At 43.7% G+C, this 18650-nt stretch overlaps 2 protein-coding genes across 2 annotated transcripts; both read right to left on the bottom strand.

Annotated features, from left to right (window-relative positions):
* Window positions 1-4295: 4295 nt before the first annotated feature.
* LOC117820322 (mucin-2-like) lies at window positions 4296-13161 on the bottom strand. The gene is made up of 10 exons (XM_034694050.1): window positions 12878-13161; window positions 11957-12058; window positions 11694-11803; window positions 11307-11505; window positions 11031-11116; window positions 9804-10945; window positions 8933-9020; window positions 8735-8814; window positions 8408-8637; window positions 4296-8292 (listed from the first exon to the last, which is right to left on the bottom strand). Exons 1-10 carry the CDS (start codon window positions 13074-13076, stop codon window positions 4460-4462), a joined length of 6069 nt encoding a protein of 2022 aa, XP_034549941.1. The 5' UTR covers window positions 13077-13161; the 3' UTR covers window positions 4296-4459.
* Window positions 13162-15633: 2472 nt separating this feature from the next.
* On the bottom strand, window positions 15634-16648 carry LOC117820321 (early nodulin-75-like; the record flags this gene model as incomplete). The annotated part of the gene is made up of 1 exon (XM_034694049.1): window positions 15634-16648. A coding segment is annotated over one exon (969 nt), but the record flags the coding sequence as incomplete, so codon positions are not given.
* Window positions 16649-18650: the final 2002 nt, after the last annotated feature.

Raw genomic sequence — 18650 nt, 5'->3', positions numbered from 1 at the left:
AAGTTGTGGCAGGGGCAGCTGTGGTAGTTGTTGTCGAAGTTGTTGCAGGGGCAACTGTGGTAGTTGTAGTCAAAGTTGTTGCAGGGGCAACTGTGGTAGTTGTTGCCAAAGTTGTTGCAGGGGCAGCTGTGGTAGTTGTTGTCAAAGTTGTAGCAGGGGCAGCTGTGGTAGTTAAAGTTGTTGCAGGGGCAGCTGTGGTAGTTGTTGTCAAAGTTGTTACAGAGGCAGCTGTGGTAGTTGTTGTCAAAGTTGTAGCAGGGGCAGCTGTTGTAGTTAAAGTTGTAGCAGGGGCAGCTGTTGTAGTTAAAGTTGTGGCAGGGGCAGTAGTGGTGGCTAATGTGGCAGGATCAGCAGTAGAAGCAATAGTTGTAAGGGGGTCTGTAGAGGTCACTGGTGGTACAGTTGCATCTGTGGTAGAAGCTGTAGTTGGTGTTATTTCTATGTCTATTCCAACATATGGCTCTTCAGGAATTTCCTCTAGTCCCCACAAGTCATAAAACACAGCATCATAATCACTGTCTCCATCTGAATATTCACTTTCCTCATCGATATAATCACCATCTTCGTCTGTAGTATCACTGTCCTCGTCTGAATTAGTTGCTGAGTCAACAGATGTTTGTGCTGTTGTTGTTGGTGTTGTGTCTGGATCAAATGATCCAACAGGAATTTCTTCAAAGTCCCACAAGTCAAATACGTCAAGTTCCTGTAGAGATCTCTTACGATGATGTCTTGCTTTTTGTTGGCAACAAACTGCCATCATAGTGCAAAGATTCCCAGCAAAGTCAAGGAAAACCAGTCCAAAGCCAGAGTCCTGTGAAAATTTTCACAGTTTTTTATTTGGAAATTTACATGGAAAACTATGCATTTCCTTATAACTTGCACCTTGCTTACCTTGTGTGGTAACTTTAATATCTCCACCACCAAAGCATTGGGGGTGTTCCTTTGTCTTGTGAAGTATCCTTCGTTGTTGAAATAATCTGCAAAAGTGAAGACACATATGTTCAGATGTATTCTTCAACGGCAATTATCAAAGATTGATACTAAATTGATAATGGCTTGAAGAATAAAAGCCTTCCCCTGAGCGATAAACTGTCTGCATGACAAATTTCTACACAAATACAATACAGGATTTCATGATGAAAGCATGATGACCAAAAATCTGCTTAACCAGCTAGCTACAGTTGTTAAAGTATTTTTTTTTTAAACTTAAAGTTTGATTACTGGTCAAGTAAAAGTTTTCACTTGCTTCTACTATTTCATTCTTACCAAGTGCTTTCACCTTCCTCAGTGTAGTTTCACGAGGCAGCTTTACAGTGACATGTGTTGCTCTACAAGTCACCAGTGGGAATGCAGTTCGGGTTGACATTGCTGTATTCTCACAGTGTGCCGTGCCTGTCATGTTCCTCTGCAGCAGATGATCAAAATAGTGCAGTTTCAGTGGGCTGTCTCCAATCTGGAAAAATATATAAATAATTTGAGGAGGCACTGTAAAGGAAAAGTGCCAACTGGTGTGCAGATTCAGCTCAGTGGGTAGAGCAGGTGCCCCATGTACAGAGGCTACAGTCCTCATTGCCCTGGATTAATTCCCTGCATGTCCTGTCTTTCTCAAGCTGTAAATATATAGGCGTGAAACAAACATTCAAAGGAAGTATATTAAACAATATATTCATAATATACACAGGAAAAACACTAAGAGCAACAACTTTGGACAAACAAATTAACATTTTACCTGCATTGCTTTCTCGCAGCCAGTATATGGAAGCCGCACCAGTAACCACCACCTATGTAGCTCAATGGAACTGTGACACTTGTCAACAAGTGACAACAACCCCGCCCCATCTGTGGAAAAAACATATAAGACTTCTAACAAGAACTGTCATTCCATTTCTTCAGCATAAAAACATAATCCTGGTGGAACAAGTTTTACACACCTTCCAGACGCAGATTTGAGTATCTGATGAGTGAAAAACGCAGGGAAAGTGTTCCATTGGTGCAGCGATACTGTGGCTGGTTGAAATCTGATGTTCCTGCAACTAGATGGAGCGAAAACAAGGCAACAAAGGATGATGGAGTGTTTTTTTTTTCTAGTATTCAAAACAATTTTCTATTTTGGGACTGGTAAAGAAGCTCCAATTATTGATCCAGAGGATCCACCAAACAAAGAGATGTTAATCAACCCAATAGTGGATTTTAAAGACAGGCCAGGTAAGCATATGGAGACTCATATGCAGAATCACTATACAGAAAATCTAGACAATTTTCTCCTCTAATTTCTCAAATTTCTCCCTCATTATTTTCTGTTCCAGCAATCAACCAAGACATATTTCTGTTTGATGTTAATTGATGTTAAAAACCTTTTTTTTATATAATGGGATACAGATTATGTAAGTATGGGTAAACTTTAACAATTTGCATTGAAATCATCTACTGAAGACATGGGATTCACCCAGGTCCGCAACAAATAAATATCATCAAAATGTAATGAATGGTTTGTTGTATTTCACAATTTATTGGTTTGATGTGTAGACCATCAAGTATAGTGAGAAATGTCTGAATCACAATTTCTCTGACACCAATTTAGTGTCAACCAACATAGAATGAAAACAATAAGATAGGCCTTCTCAAATTCCAAAAAAAAAGAAATCCTTTTGTATCTCTAACCTGATATAAACATGCGGCTATGTTAAACATAGAAAAACCAGGTGGTAAGTAAATTTCATCAATCAAACAAACAAAATGGCAGAATTGTTATGAAGGCCTGTCACAAATTGTTGCTGTTAAGAGATAAACACAGACTTTTGAGAAGCTGTAGGCTTACTTTTGATCTAAGGAGGCTATGTGAAAAATAATGCACAATAACAATGCATTAGGCTATTTCAATTTAAAGCTTAAAAAAACATCTTGCTTGTTTTCACCTCTGTATTTTACAGTTTTGTTCAGTAGCCTGTGAATTTTGAAGTTTGTTGTGTTGTTCTCACCCTGGAGAAATTTCCAGACCGGTGCAGAGAAACTCTTGTGGGTCCTTGCTCTCATAGCAGCAGGCTGTCCCACATCACAGTCATAAAGCTCGTCCTGGCCAGTCAAATGTCCATGTAGGTACCAGTGGCTTGCCACATTGTTGAGCTGGGCTAGTGATAAAGTAATCCAAACCCAAGCCATCATTGCCAAAACTATGACATAGCTCTGGTCCATTATGCTCCTCTTTGCCGCCAGACGAGACCGAGATCCCGACTGAGAAACAGGAACAACTGCGCAGCTGCGCCATTATGTCTGCTTGATTAGATCCAAAAGCTGCTAAGGTGTGGTTTTTTGTGACCAATGGGAGGTGTAGGGTGCTGAATATGTGATCAATCAAAACTTCTTAATCATTTTTGTAGATGCAGATTAAAACAAACCACATCATTTAAATGAAGCATAAAGGAAGTTTAACTGCTAACGTGACCGTCATTTGCGGCCACATAACCTCTGAATCTCAGAAGCTAGTTAGGGAGGGTCAGTCCTGGAAGTGCTTGAATTGGAGTCTGTTCAACAGGTTCTTTGGACTCTCATCTTCACCACCAGCAGACACTATTCCATCCTCTGTAAAGGACTTTTTTTGGTCAATTAAAAGTGCTGTGACACAGCATAATGTATTTGGCTTCATATCATGCACTTTTATATCATTTGGATCAGCTGTTAAAAATATAACTATAACAATATATGTATTTATATAAACAATGTTCAGCATCATAAAGTTTCAAATGTTTTTGTAAACACTGAAAAAGATTGATGTAGTGTGAAGTTGAATTATACCAAGACTGCTGGACTGCTTTACTTTGAATGGTTAATAACTCACTTTCGACATAACCACATGATGTAAGTTTGATAATAAGAGGCCATACAGTGTACTTTTACTGACATTTGACAGCGATATTCAACCCCCCCCCATGTGGAAAATGGATAGTGTGTTATAAAACTAATAACAGACTGTTAGTGTGCAGGTAGGTAGTGATAATGGCTCAGTAACATTCATTCAAGTTTCACAGAAAAGTGTGCTTTTAAGTGGCAGTAAACCCTAGAGAAGGAAAATCCTTGAATATGACAGTAGGTAAAATGTCTCTAAGCAGTTCAAGAAACGTTATCAGTTCATGAAGACAGCAAACTTAAAAACTCCACAGATTAATGGTAGCGTCTGCACATCATTAAATGTCATCATATGAGTTCAAACTTGTGTTAAAGGATTCCCTGTGGACTGTGGTGACATCAAAATATGTTGCAGCTATGCAGGATATATGATTTAAATACAGCCATAAAAATAAATGATTCAGGTCAGGTTTATGTAAAAGATATACCAACATTAAGTAAAAATATAGGGAAATGTACAAGTCAATGTTCAATATATTCTGGAATTTTTTTTACTTTTTTACAATTGATTAAAAAGTGCTTGTGTCACATTTCCAAGTTGCCTAATATCAATTCTCTATGTCGTTGTAGAGGAGACTGCCATCGTGGAGGAGGAGAAAGAGGACGTGTCGCTGGTGGTTAGTGAGCTGTCCATTGTGGTCGTTAAGGGGTTACTGCCTGTTGTTGTCAAGCCAAGCCCAGTGGTCGTAAAGGGGCCACTAGTTGTGGTGAGAAGCACACTGGTAGAAGTAGGCAGTGCACTGGTGACGGTGAGGGGAGCACTGGTTGTAGTCTGAGGTACACTGGTAGTGGTTGGGTGTGCACTGGTGGTAGTAGAAGCGATGCTGGTTGTGCTGGATGAAAGGAAACCGGTTGTTGTTTGGAGGACATTCGTTGTTGTTGAGATAGACATTGTGGTTGAGGCAGGCAGTGCGGTTGTGGTAGAGGAGACATCTGGTGTCATGGTTGATGAGGAGCTGGTGGTTGTAGTGGAGGAAGAACCAGTTGTGGTTGGAAGGGCGTTGGTTGTTGTAGTAGAAGGGTTGCTTGTTGCTAGGCTTGAGGAGGTAAATGCTGTTGTGGTAGAGGGGGCATCAGTCGTTGAGGTCAAGGGAGTATCTGGGAGTGTGGTTGAGGGTGGACCACTTGAGGTTGAAAATGAGTTGGTTGTTGAAGAGGATGCACTGGTGGTGCTAGAAGCTAGGAAGCTGGTAATTGAAGTTGAAGGGTAGCTGGTTGTTGAAGTTGAGGGATTGCTGGTCATTAGGGTGGAAGAGGCAATTGCTGTTGTGGTGGAGGGGGCATCTATTGTTGTGCTTGAAGAGCCAACATTTGTTGAGGTCGAGGTAGCATCAGGGCTTGTGGTTGAAGCATAACTTGTTGCACTGGTTATAGGGATATTGGTTGTTGAGGTTGATGAGGGGCTGACAGTAATAGTTGAGGGGAAGCCTGTTGTAGTTGAGGGGTTGCTAGTTGTTGACGTTAAAAGGGGTCCTGATGTTGTTGTAGCAGGGGGCACTGTTGCTGTAGTAGAGGGATCTACTGTTGTGGAAGAGGAAACCACTATTGCTGTGGTAGAGGAGACATCTGTTGTAGCCAAAGGTGCACCAGGGGTCATGGTTGATGAGGATGCACTGGTGGGTGTAGTGGAGGAAGAACCAGTTGTGGTTGGAAATGCGTTGGTTGTTGTTGAAGAGGATGCACTGGTTGTGCTAGAAGGTAGGAAGCTGGTCATTGAAGTTGGAGGGTTGCTGGTTGTTGAAGTTGAGGGATTGCTGGTTATTAGGGTGGAGGAGGCAATTGCTGTTGTGGTGGAGGGGGCATCTGTTGTTGAAGTCAAGGGGGGGACTGGGGTTGTGGTTGAGGGGGGACCACTTGTGGTTGAAAATGAGTTGGTTGTTGTTGAAGAGGATGCACTGGTTGTGCTAGAAGGTAGGAAGCTGGTAATTGAAGTTGAAGGGTTGCTGGTTGTTGAAGTTGAGGGATTGCTGGTTATTAGAGTAGAGGGGGCAATAGCTGTTGTGCTTGAAGAGCCAACATTTGTTGTGGTCGAGGTAGCATCAGGGCTTGTGGTTGAAGCAAAACTTGTACTGGTAATAGGGATATTGGTTGTTGAGGTTGATGAGGGGCTGACAGTCATAGTTGAGGGGAAGCCTGTTGTAGTTGAGGGGTTGCTAGTTGTTGTTAAAAGGGGCCCTGATGTTGTTGTAGCAGGGGGCACTGTTGCTGTGGTAGAGGGATCTACTGTTGTGGAAGAGGAAACCACTATTGCTGTGGTAGAGGGGACATCTGTTGTTGTAGCCAAAGGTGCATCAGTGGTCATGGTTGATGAGGAGCTGGTGGGTGTAGTGGAGGAAGAAGCAGTCGTGGTCGGAAGGGCGTTGGTTGTTGTAGTTGAAGGGTTGCTGCTTGCTAGGCTAGAGCTCAGTGCTGTTGTGGTAGAGGGGGCATCTGTCGTTGAGGTCGAGGGGGTGACTGGGGTTGTGGTTGAGGGGGGACCACTTCTGGTTGAAAATGAATTGGTTGTTGTAGAGGGTGCACTGGTTGTGCTCATAAGGGGGGTACTGGTAACTGGAGTAAAGGGGGTTGTTGATGAAGAGGATGCACTGGTTGTGCTAGAAGGTAGGAAGCTGGTCATTGAAGTTGGAGGGTTGCTGGTTGTTGAAGTTGAGGGATTGCTGGTTATTAGGGTGGAGGAGGCAATTGCTGTTGTGGTAGAGGGGGCATCTGTTGTGTAAGTCAAGGGGGTGACAGGGGTTGTGGTTGAGGGGGGACCACTTGTCGTTGAAAATGAGTTGGCTGTTGTTGAAGAGGATGCACTGGTTGTGCTAGAAGGTAGGAAGCTGGTTATTGAAGTTGAAGGGTTGCTGGTTGTTGAAGTTGAGGGATTGCTGGTTATTAGGGTAGAGGGGGCAATTGCTGTTGTGCTTAAAGAGCCCACATTTTTTGTGGTCGAGGTAGCATCAGGGCTTGTGGTTGAAGCAAAACTTGTACTGGTAATAGGGATATTGGTTGTTGAGGTTGATGAGGGGCTGACAGTCATAGTTGAGGGGAAGCCTGTTGTAGTTGAGGGGTTGCTAGTTGTTGTTAAAAGGGGCCCTGATGTTGTTGTAGCAGGGGGCACTGTTGCTGTGGTAGAGGGATCTACTGTTGTGGAAGAGGAAACCACTATTGCTGTGGTAGAGGGGACATCTGTTGTTGTAGCCAAAGGTGCATCAGGGGTCATGGTTGATGAGGAGCTGGTGGGTGTAGTGGAGAAAGAACCAGTTGTGGTCGGAAGGGCGTTGGTTGTTGTAGTTGAAGGGTTGCTGCTTGCTAGGCTAGAGCTCAGTGCTGTTGTGGTAGAGCGGTCATCTGTCGTTGAGGTCGAGGGGGTGGCTGGGGTTGTGGTTGAGGGGGGACCACTTCTGGTTGAAAATGAATTGGTTGTTGTAGAGGGTGCACTGGTTGTGCTCATAAGGGGGGTACTGGTAACTGGAGTAAAGGGGGTTGTTGTTGAGGGGGCATCTGTGGTGGTTGAGGGAGCATCTGTTGTCAAGGGGAATATAAGTCCCGTTGTGAAAAAGGTTGTTGATGATGGATTTCTTGTTGTGGTAGAAAAGTTGTTTAAAGTTGTGGTTGTTTGGGGGTAGCTCACTGTTGTAGCTAAAGTTGTTGTTGTAGTGGGGGAAGCTGTTGATGCCATAGTAGTTGTAGCAGGGGCAGCTGTGGTTGTTGAAGCAGTAGTACTCATGGCAGAGGTAGATACAGCAGTAGTTGTAGATGTTATGGCAGGGGCAAATGTGGTTGTGGTAGTAGAAGCTGTGGTGGGAGCAACAGTGGTTGTGCCAGCTGTTGTTGCAGTAGTACTTGTTGTGGCAGGGGCAGCTGTGGTTGCAGTAGTAGTTGTAACAGGAGCAGCTGTGGTTGCAGTAGTAATTGTTGTTACAGGAGCAGCTGTGGTTGCAGTTTTAGTGGTTGTGGCAGGGGCAGCTGTGGTTGCAGTTGTAGTGGTTGTGGCAGGAACAGCTGTGGTTGCAGTAGTAACTGTTGTGGTAGGAGCAGCTGTGGTTGCAGAAGTAGTTGTGGCAGGGGCAGCTGTGGTTGCAGTGGTAATTGTTGTGGTAGGAGCAGCTGTGGTTGCAGTTGCAGTAGTTGCAGCGGGAGCAGCTGTTGTTGCAGTAGTGATGGTTGTGGCAGGAGCGACTGTGGTTGCAGTAGTTGTGACATGGGCTGCTGTGGTTGCAGTTGTAGTGGTTGTGGCGGGAGCAGCTGTGGTTGGAGTTGTAGTGGTTGTGGCAGGAACAGCTGTGGTTGCAGTAGTAGTTGTGACAGGGGCAGCTGTGGTTGCAGTGGGAGCAGCTGTGGTTGCAGTGGTAATTGTTGTGGCAGGAGCAGCTGTGGTTGGAGTAGTAGTTGTGACTGGAGCAGCTGTGGTTGCAGTGGTAATTGTTGTGACAGGAGCAGCTGTGGTTGGAGTAGTAGTTATGACAGGGGCAGCTGTGGTTGCACTAGTAATTGTAGTGGCAGGAGCAGCTGTGGTTGCAGTGGTAATTGTCGTGGCAGGAGCAGCTGTGGTTGCAGTGGTAGTTGTGACAGGAGCAGCTGTGGTTGCAGTGGTAATTGTTGTGGCAGGAGCAGCTGTGGTTGCAGTAGTAGTTGTGACAGGAGCAGCGGTGGTTGCAATGGTAATTGTTGTGGCAGGGGCAGCTGTTGTTGCAGTTGTAGTTGTGACGGGAGCAGCTGTGGTTGCAGTAGTAGTTGTGACTGGAGCAGCTGTGGTTGCAGTGGTAATTGTTGTGACAGGAGCAGCTGTGGTTGCAGTGGTAATTGTTGTGGCAGGAGCAGCTGTGGTTGCAGTGGTAGTTGTGACTGGAGCAGCTGTGGTTGCAGTGGTAATTGTTGTGGCAGGGGCAGCTGTTGTTGCAGTGGTAATTGTTGTGGCAGGGGCAGCTGTGGTTGCAGTGGTAATTGTTGTGGCAGGGGCAGCTGTTGTTGCAGTGGTAATTGTTGTGGCAGGAGCAGCTGTGGTTGCAGTGGTAATTGTTGTGGCAGGGGCAGCTGTGGTTGCAGTGGTAATTGTTGTGGCAGGAGCAGCTGTGGTTGCAGTGGTAATTGTTGTGGCAGGGGCAGCTGTTGTTGCCGTTGTAGTTGTGACGAGGGCAGCTGTGGTTGCAGTTCTAATTGTTGTGGCAGGAGCAGCTGTGGTTGCAGTAGTTGTGACAGGGGCAGTTGTGGTTGCAGTGGTAATTGTTGCGGCAGGAGCAGCTGTGGTTGCAGTAGTTGTGACAGGGGCAGTTGTGGTTGCAGTGGTAATTGTTGTGGCAGGGGCAGCTGTGGTTGCAGTGGTAGTTGTGATGGGGACAGCTGTGGTCGCAGTGGTAATTGTTGTGGCAGGAGCAGCTGTGGTTGCAGTAGTTGTGACAGGGGCTGTTGTGGTTGCAGTGGTAGTTGTGATGGGGGCAGCTGTGGTTGAAGTGGTAATTCTGACAGGGACAGCTGTGGTCGCAGTGGTAATTGTTGTGGCAGGAGCAGCTGTGGTTGCAGTAGTTGTGACAGGGGCTGTTGTGGTTGCAGTGGTAGTTGTGATGGGGGCAGCTGTGGTTGCAGTGGTAATTCTGACAGGGACAGCTGTGGTCGCAGTGGTAATTGTTGTGGCAGGAGCAGCTGTGGTTGCAGTAGTAATTGTTGTGGCAGGAGCAGCTGTGGTTGCAGTCGTACTGGTTGTGGCAGGGGCAGCTGTGGTTGCAGTAGTACTGGTTGTGGCGGGAGCAGCTGTGATTGTGGTAGTAGTTGTGACTGGAGCAGCTGTGGTTGCAGTGGTAATTGTTGTGACAGGAGCAGCTGTGGTTGGAGTAGTAGTTATGACAGGGGCAGCTGTGGTTGCACTAGTAATTGTAGTGGCAGGAGCAGCTGTGGTTGCAGTGGTAATTGTCGTGGCAGGAGCAGCTGTGGTTGCAGTCGTAGTTGTGACAGGAGCAGCGGTGGTTGCAGTGGTAATTGTTGTGGCAGGAGCAGCTGTGGTTGCAGTAGTAGTTGTGACGAGGGCAGCTGTGGTTGCAGTTCTAATTGTTGTGGCAGGAGCAGCTGTGGTTGCAGTAGTTGTGACAGGGGCAGTTGTGGTTGCAGTGGTAATTGTTGCGGCAGGAGCAGCTGTGGTTGCAGTAGTTGTGACAGGGGCAGTTGTGGTTGCAGTGGTAATTGTTGTGGCAGGAGCAGCTGTGGTTGCAGTGGTAGTTGTGATGGGGACAGCTGTGGTCGCAGTGGTAATTGTTGTGGCAGGAGCAGCTGTGGTTGCAGTAGTTGTGACAGGGGCTGTTGTGGTTGCAGTGGTAGTTGTGATGGGGGCAGCTGTGGTTGAAGTGGTAATTCTGACAGGGACAGCTGTGGTCGCAGTGGTAATTGTTGTGGCAGGAGCAGCTGTGGTTGCAGTAGTTGTGACAGGGGCTGTTGTGGTTGCAGTGGTAGTTGTGATGGGGGCAGCTGTGGTTGCAGTGGTAATTCTGACAGGGACAGCTGTGGTCGCAGTGGTAATTGTTGTGGCAGGAGCAGCTGTGGTTGCAGTAGTAATTGTTGTGGCAGGAGCAGCTGTGGTTGCAGTCGTACTGGTTGTGGCAGGGGCAGCTGTGGTTGCAGTAGTACTGGTTGTGGCGGGAGCAGCTGTGATTGTGGTAGTAGTCACCGTGGCAGCTGTTGTAATTTCTATGTCTACTCCAATATATGGCTCTTCAGGAATTTCCTCAAGCCCCCACAATTCATAAAATCCTTCATCATCATCATTTTCTCCATCTGTATATTCATTGTTCTCATCTGTATAATCCGTTTCATCACTGTCCGTGTCTGTATTATTACTGTCCTCATTGGTATTAGTTGCCGAGTTAGCTGCTGTTTGTGTTGTTGTTGTTGTTGTTGTGTCTGGATCAAATGGTTCAACAGGAATATCTTCAAAGTCCCACAAGTCAAATACATCTGGTTCCTGTAGATCTCTCTCAACACGATGCCCTACTGTTGTTTGGCAACAAACTGCCAGCATTGTGCAAAGTGTCCCAGCAGAGTCTAGATAAACCAGTTCAAAGCCAGAGTCCTGTGAACATTCCCAATGCTGTTTATTTTGGCATTTTAGAAAGACAACTATGTAGTTACTTTTATAGGACCTCTACTTGACTTACCATATATGGTAGCAGTAATATCTCCACAACCAAAGCACTGGGAGTCTTCCTTTGTCTCATGGAGTATCCTTTGTTGTTGAAATTATCTGGCAAAAGCACAAACACAAATCTCTCAAACTTTGCAAGGGTGTACAAGTATCCAAACTTAATTCATAAATATTACTAAAGAAACTTTCTGCCAGACATAAAATTTTCACCCGTTCCACGTAGGATTCCATGATGGAAGCATGACCATTAAAAATGGACTTGCTCCTGCACCAACTTTATGATCCTCACCAAGCACTTTCACCCTCCTCAGTTTGGTTCCATGTGGCAGCTTCACTGTGACATGTGTTGCCCTACAAGTCACCAGTGGGTACACTGTTGGCTCTGACATTGCTGTATTCTCACAGTGGGCTGCACCTGTCATGTTTGTCTTCATCAGATGATCAAAATATTGCAGTTTCAGTGGGCGGTATCCCTTCCTGTCTCCAATCTGGGAATAAAAATATCAACGGAAGAGGAATAGTAAAAGAAGAGTTAGAGTCCTGACTCCAGAGCAGTCATACCAGAAGAGTCATTGAAAAAGTAATAACAGTTTTATATTTGCTATCTGAAAGAAGAAAAGGACACAAGCAGCAACTTTGAGCAGAGATCAACACAGACTAGAGATCAAAATTTTACCTGCATTGCATTCTGGCAGCAAGTAAAGGGAAACTTCACAATCAGCCACCATCTATATATCTGAATGGAACAATGACACTTGTCAGAAAGTGACAACAACAGCGACCCATCTGTGGAAAAGGATTTGGGAAAGCATATATAAGGCCTCCGACAAAAGCTGTTATTCCAATCCCTACACATGCAAAAATAAATACATTCATAAACAAAACCCAGATAAATAAATACACACAAGTACAGCTTGTGACAAGCTTAACACACCACACCTTCTAGACGCAGATTTGAGAACCTGATGAGTGAAAAGCGCAGGGAAAGTGTTCCATCACTGCAGCGATACTGTGGCTGGTTGAAATCTGAGGCTCCTGAAGCTAGATGAGACAAAAACAAAATGATGCTGAAGGACACTTTAAAAGTCTGAACTGCTGTACAGGACTTGGGACTAGGGTTGCAAAGGGGTGGAACATTTCCAGTAAATTTCCATGGGAAGTTAAGCTGGTGAATTCTGGAAATATTCTAGAAATGATCTGTGCATGTGATGGAGGAATGCACAGTGCATGTAGGGGGCGTGGTCTCCACAGCCCTGCAGTAAGCAGTGTGCAATGTGCATGGGATTGAGGAATAATAATAGTAATAATTTTATTTGTAGAGCATTTTTCAAAAACTGAGTTACAAAATGCTTTACATGGGCAGCAAAATATTTTAAAAGACATAAAATTCCCCTTAAATAACTAAAGGAATAAAATTATTTTAAAATACATTTCTTAAGACAAATACCATAGATGAATTGCATAGATATTCAACTGTACTTGCATGAAATCTGGTTGTTTTAGTCAGGATTATGCTAAAATATATTTTCCCCAACTATATTTTAAGTTCCATATTAAGAGCTAACCTTCAATTTAGTTAATTCCTGGTTTATTCCAGTTAATTCCCATGGAAAGTTTCCAACTTTGAAAGTTCCTGGAATTTTGCAACGCTACTTGGGACAGTTTTATTCTACTGAACTTAAATGATAGTCTGCATTCTGTGTTGGATCAGTGCTGAAGCCCTTCTTTTGAGATCTACATGCCAGAGTGAGACTCATTCATCCATATAGCCTAATAAATATACTTTACAAATACAATTAAGTAAGTAAATAAACGTTTAACAACATTGTTGCAGGCTAGCATCTATCATCCTATTCTCACCTTGGAGGAATTTCCAGACTGGTGCAAAGAAAGTCTTGTGGGTCCTGGCTCTCACAGCAGCATCAGACGGTCCAACACTGCAGTCATAAAGCTCGTCCTGGCCGGTCAAATGTCCATGAGCGTACCGGTGGCTTCCTGCGTTGTTGAGCTGAGCTAGTGTTAAAAGAATCCAAACCCAAGCCATCAGTGCAGACGCCATTAAATCATCCTGGTCAGCTCAGCTCCTCTCTGCCGCCAGACGTAGCTACGATGCCGACTGAGAAACAGGAGCAACTGCACAGCTGAGCCATTATAACAGCTTGATTAGAATTAAGTTTCACAGGTGCGATTCCATGTGGGAGGCAAGGTGGCTTATGGGAGATGTAGTGCGGAGGACATGAGATCAGTTCATTATATTTGTAATTATGCTTGTGGATACAAATCAAAACCACACATTACCAATGAAACAGAAAGAAAATAGACTCATCACATATAAATAACTGGCTTGGGCCTGGTTTATATGTATCACTGCTTTTAGCCACATCCCCCCCAACATGGCCGTGGGAAGTAGGGGTGCTGAGGGTGCTGCAGCACCCACTGTTGGAAAAGGCATCACACATTTTTTTTCTGGATGCATAAATAAATTGAAACAAATACATTAATTAACACAATAAATCAGTTTTTTTCCTTGTATTATTTTCTGAAAATGTAATGCCTGAGGAAGATTTGAGGAATAATTATAGCAATTTTAAATAATTATTCATTTTAAAATAACCCGATGCATGGGCCCTGTGTGTGTGCCTGCTTTAAAACGAAGAGTATTTGGATAAGTTCTGTTCAATGCGCTTTACTGCCTTTTGGGCCTGTTTTACCAGGTTTGGCTTGTATGCTCTTTGCTGTGCAACAGGGTATGGAAGTTGCAATTTGTGAATTTATAATGAAAAGTTCTCTTGAAAGCTTGTATTCAAACCGGATAAATACAAACAAAATGTATGTGCGCTATAGCCTATCAGTTGCATAAGTAACCTAAATGCAAAAAGAAAACAAATTGCACCTCTTACTACAGCACCCCCAACTTAAAGCCACTTCCCACAGCTCTGCCCCCCAAACACACCAGATCTAGAAACGTAAGCAGGTTGTACCCATAGACTGTAAAAAATATGGACGTAGTATCCGTGACGTCACCCATCTGTTTCTGAAGAGCTGTTTTGAGACCAATCGGCTGCGGCAGCCATATTGCTTCTGTCGAGCCAGTGTGACGTAAAGAGGCGGGCTTTGAGCCTCCTAGCCAACAGCTGCAGTGTTCCTGCAGGCAGCTGTGCCTCTCATTGGAAGACTGGTAATCTCAATATCTTCGAAATGGCCGAATTAGAAAAAAATTCACCCCCCTCACAGTGAGAGGACATCGAGAAATTAGCTATTCAGACTACACTCATCTTTTGTACCAGGCTGTAAACATGTTTATTAATGCTGCAAAGATCGTCTTTTCCCCATTCATGTGTATGTGACTTCCGGTACTTCCGGAGCCAGCCTCAAGCGGATCCTCGATGAACTGCAGCTTTTAACACTTCCGCATTGACTCATATTTTTAGACCGGAGGTTGCCGCTTGGTTGTACCTTGTTTTTTATTTAGGTAAGTGACCTCCAAAGATGCTGTAAACTTTGATGTCTTATTTCTATCAGCAGGGGGCGCTGTTTAACCACTAGTAACTTGTGGAAAAAATGTGTGAATCTTGTTTGTCAGTCTTTTGTGTCCACGGTTCACTTATGACACAATATGCAAAAACATCCATTAGGCAGTGCAAAAAATGCTTTAATAAAAGGTGCTGGCTTGCAGATGAATTGAATTGACACCATAACATTTATTTTTTGATTTTTTTCCATGTATGAGTGGAAGCAATATGAAATTAGTCAAAGTAGTGTTTCAGCTTGTTTATAAGTTATACAGTTTCTGTAAACAAAAAAAAGGACTTGAAAGTTCAATTTTGCAAAATAGCCCAAATGCAGGAATAAAAAAATTATTTGAACTTGACAATGAGATAAGTAATCTGTACACTGGACTTTAAAAAGTTAATTTAGTTGATCTGAAATAGAGTTAGAGCTACTTGAAGTGAAACAGAAACAAGCTGATTTATTTTAGCTTTGGTTGTGACCATAAATAATTATTTACACTTTTATAAAACACCATCACCAGAAACACTGCAATGTAACCAGAAAAGTATGCATCAGGTGATGTGAAAGGAAAAGACTTTTTGTCCAATAATTGATAAGATGGACAGTGACTACATTTATTCTAAACGCTCTCACTATAAAATGATGTACGTGACAGATTAGTCCTTAAATACCCATGAGTAAAGGTGAATTATTGTTGAGAATAAGTTCTCCTTTCATCATATATTTTTAAACTGTGGTCTGTATTATAGTCTCATGTCATCTTGTACATCAGGTTCAAGTTTTGTTTGTAGTTCCAGTAAAGCCAATGCAGATCTGATATATTTTTTTTAATTCTTACCCAATTGCTCATTTCAAATCCATAATTTAACATTTAGTTTAAACCTAACATGGCATGATTGAAATAAAAGTTGATTAAATTACTTATTTATAAAAGTCACCATTATATAAAAAAGGAGCAGAAGGAAAACATCATCCATCATTTGCTCTGACATGTCAGGATTCAAGTGTGCATAAGAGTGTTCTAAATCCCCGATAAGAAACCCTGTGTCATTAAAAGTTTCAACTGTTGCTTTTTTGAAAAGGCAAAAAAAGTGAACTTCCAATTATAAAAAAATATATATTTTATTATGCATTCATTAAATTCAGATTTTATTTTTTTACAATTAAAAAGTCTTTTCTCTTCTTCTCTGTGAATGTTGCATACTTCAATTCTCTACGTTGTTGTAGAGAGGGCTGCTGTCGTGGTAGAGGGAGCACCGCTGGTTGTTGATGAGCCGGAGCCTGTGGTGCTGGATGGCTGGGCGCTGGTGGTCGTAGATGGAGCAGCGGTGGTCGTAGCCGGAGCGGCGGTGGTCGGAGGGGCAGAGGTTGTGGTCGGAGGGGCAGTGGTCGTGGTCGGAGGCGCAGTGGTCTTTGCTTTTGTAGTTGCAGCTGCGGTGGCGGCTTTTGTAGTCGCAGCTGCGGTGGCTGCTTTTGTTGTTGCAGCTGCGGTTGCGGCTTTTGTTGTTGCAGCTGCGGTGGCGGCTTTTGTTGTTGCAGCTGCTGTGGTGGCTTTTGTAGTTGCAGCTTTTGTTGTTGCAGCTGCGGTGGCGGCTTTTGTAGTTGCAGCTGCTGTGGTGGCTTTTGTAGTTGCAGCTTTTGTTGTTGCAGCTGCGGTGGTGGCTTTTGTTGTTGCAGCTGCGGTGGTGGCTTTTGTTGTTGCAGCTGCGGTGGCGGCTTTTGTTGTTGCAGCTGCGGTGGTGGCTTTTGTTGTTGCAGCTGCGGTGGCGGCTTTTGTTGTTGCAGCTGCAGTGGCGGCTTTTGTAGTTGCAGCTTTTGTTGTTGCAGCTGCGGTGGCGGCTTTTGTAGTTGCAGCTTTTGTAGTTGCAGCTGCGGTGGTGGCTTTTGTAGTTGCAGCTTTTGTAGTCGCAGCTGCGGTGGCGGCTTTTGTAGTTGCAGCTGCGGTGGCGGCTTTTGTAGTTGCAGCTGCGGTGGCGGCTTTTGTAGTTGCAGCTGTGGTGGCGGCTTTTGTTGTTGCAGCTGCGGTGGCGGCTTTTGTTGTTGCAGCTGTGGTGGCGGCTTTTGTTGTTGCAGCTGCGGTGGTTGCTTTGATTGTAGAAGCTGCGGTGGTGGCTGTTGTGGTAGTCACAGGCACAAGAGTGGTTGTTGTGGTAGTTGTTACAGGCGCAACAGTGGTGGTGGTGGTTGTTGGTGCAGTAGTTGGCCCCGAATAGTCTACTCCAGTGTATGGTCCATCAGGAATATTCTCAAATCCCCACAACTCATCAATATCTTCATCTGTGAAGATGCCAGTATCATCAATAGTTGCCTGATTTGTACCTGTGTCTGTATCAGTTATTGGGCTGGTTGTTGCAGTCGTTATGGTCTGAGTTGTATCTGGATTAAATGGTTCAACAGGAATCTCGTCAAAGCCCCACAGCTCGAATATATCTGGTTCCTGCAGAGATCTCCTCACATGATGCCGCCCCACTTTTTTTGGAAGTACATGAGTACAAGCTGCCAGCATGGTGCACAATGTCCCAGTGGAGTCTAGATAGACTAGTTCAAATGCAGAATCCTAAGAACAAATTATGTGTTAGTTTTTCATTAAATATTCAACAGTGTTTTAACATGGTTTGCATCCCACATACCTTGTTTGGTAACTTTGATATCTCCACAAATAACGCACTAGTAGTTCTCTGCTGTTTCACAGAGTGTCCTTCATTGTTGAAAAAATCTGCCAAGAGATAATTCAAATCTTAATCTTTCTGTAATTTACAGGATTTAAGCATTTAAAACCATCGCATCATTACAGAAATTCTTCAGTTTCAACTTTACAAATATGGACATAGCATCTTTAGCTTAGTCTGCTGGACTTAGCAAGGCTTTGCTAGCATAGTGGTATAGCTTGTGCATCCAATATAGTGACCACCAACTACAATTGGATAATTTGACCTTGACTCATTAGCCTAGATGTTACTCAAATTCATAAGACAATATTGTACAAGGGCTGTGTTCAGGAGTATATTAATCCACCTTTGAATTAATTTTGGTGAAACAAGACAGGAAACTTGTACACATTCTCAGCTACTTAGTCCTTACCAAGATCTTTCAACTTCTTTAGTTTAGTTTCTCGAGGCAGCTTCACAGTGACAAGCTTTGTTCCACACGTCACCAGTGGGGACACTACTTGTGGTGACATTTCAGGATTCTTACAAACAGCCATGCCCGTCATGTTCTCTTGCTGCAGGCGGTCAAAGTAATGCACCTTTAGCAGGCGGGCACCACCTGCATCCACGGTCTGGGAATCAAAGACTTGTATTCATTATAAGAGATATAATATATGAATAGAAGACAATAGGAGATTTAAAGGAAAGCACAGCAAGTTTTAACACATGGGAAATTTTTCTGTACTAGAGGCCATTCCCATCTCAGGTGGTTCTCATTAAAATAATTTAAAAATGCTTGACCATGTCAACCTATGGATGCTAAATTTAGCTGCTTAAAATGTAGCAATAAAGTTAATCTTCATCCAAGTGTGTTCACAGTTTGTGATCACCAGACAAGTAGTGAAGTGATAGAGATAAGCAGATTCAAACATTTCATAACCCGTAAACAATGATTAGACAGCAGGTAAAGTTAACATTTGCCACTAATTGGAGAGTAGGAATGTCTTTTTCCTAATGTATGGTGTAATACTTTCAAACATGAATATTCAGCCACTTTCTTGCAAACAGTAATGCTAACTAGAAAATGACTAAGTGCTAACATTAGCCATTTTCAACAGTAGCTAATTGGTTGATACCTGTAGTTAACAGCTAACGGTCTCAGACAATTAGCAGGAAAATCAATGCACTCAAGGTGTGCCCAGTCTGCAACATTGATGATGATGTCTAATAATTGGTAGACTTTGTTTGGAGAGCAAATTATTTTTACCTGCATTGCTGTGTCACAGCCAGTATAAGAAAGCTTCACCAGCAGCCACCATCTATGAACCTGAACTGTGCTGTTGCAGGTACCAGGAAGTGACAACAGCCGAGCCCCGTCTGTGGAGAAGGATTAGGACACAAATTGTATAAAAATGACTGAGACAGACACAGACAGATGAGATATGCTGTATAGGTGACACCATCGTTCATTA

This window comes from Notolabrus celidotus, chromosome 10 (genome assembly GCF_009762535.1).
Source record: "Notolabrus celidotus isolate fNotCel1 chromosome 10, fNotCel1.pri, whole genome shotgun sequence".
NCBI classification, from domain to species: Eukaryota; Metazoa; Chordata; class Actinopteri; order Labriformes; family Labridae; genus Notolabrus; species Notolabrus celidotus.
Note: the sequence above shows the minus strand (reverse complement) of the source record. Positions and strands in the feature narration are given on the sequence as shown.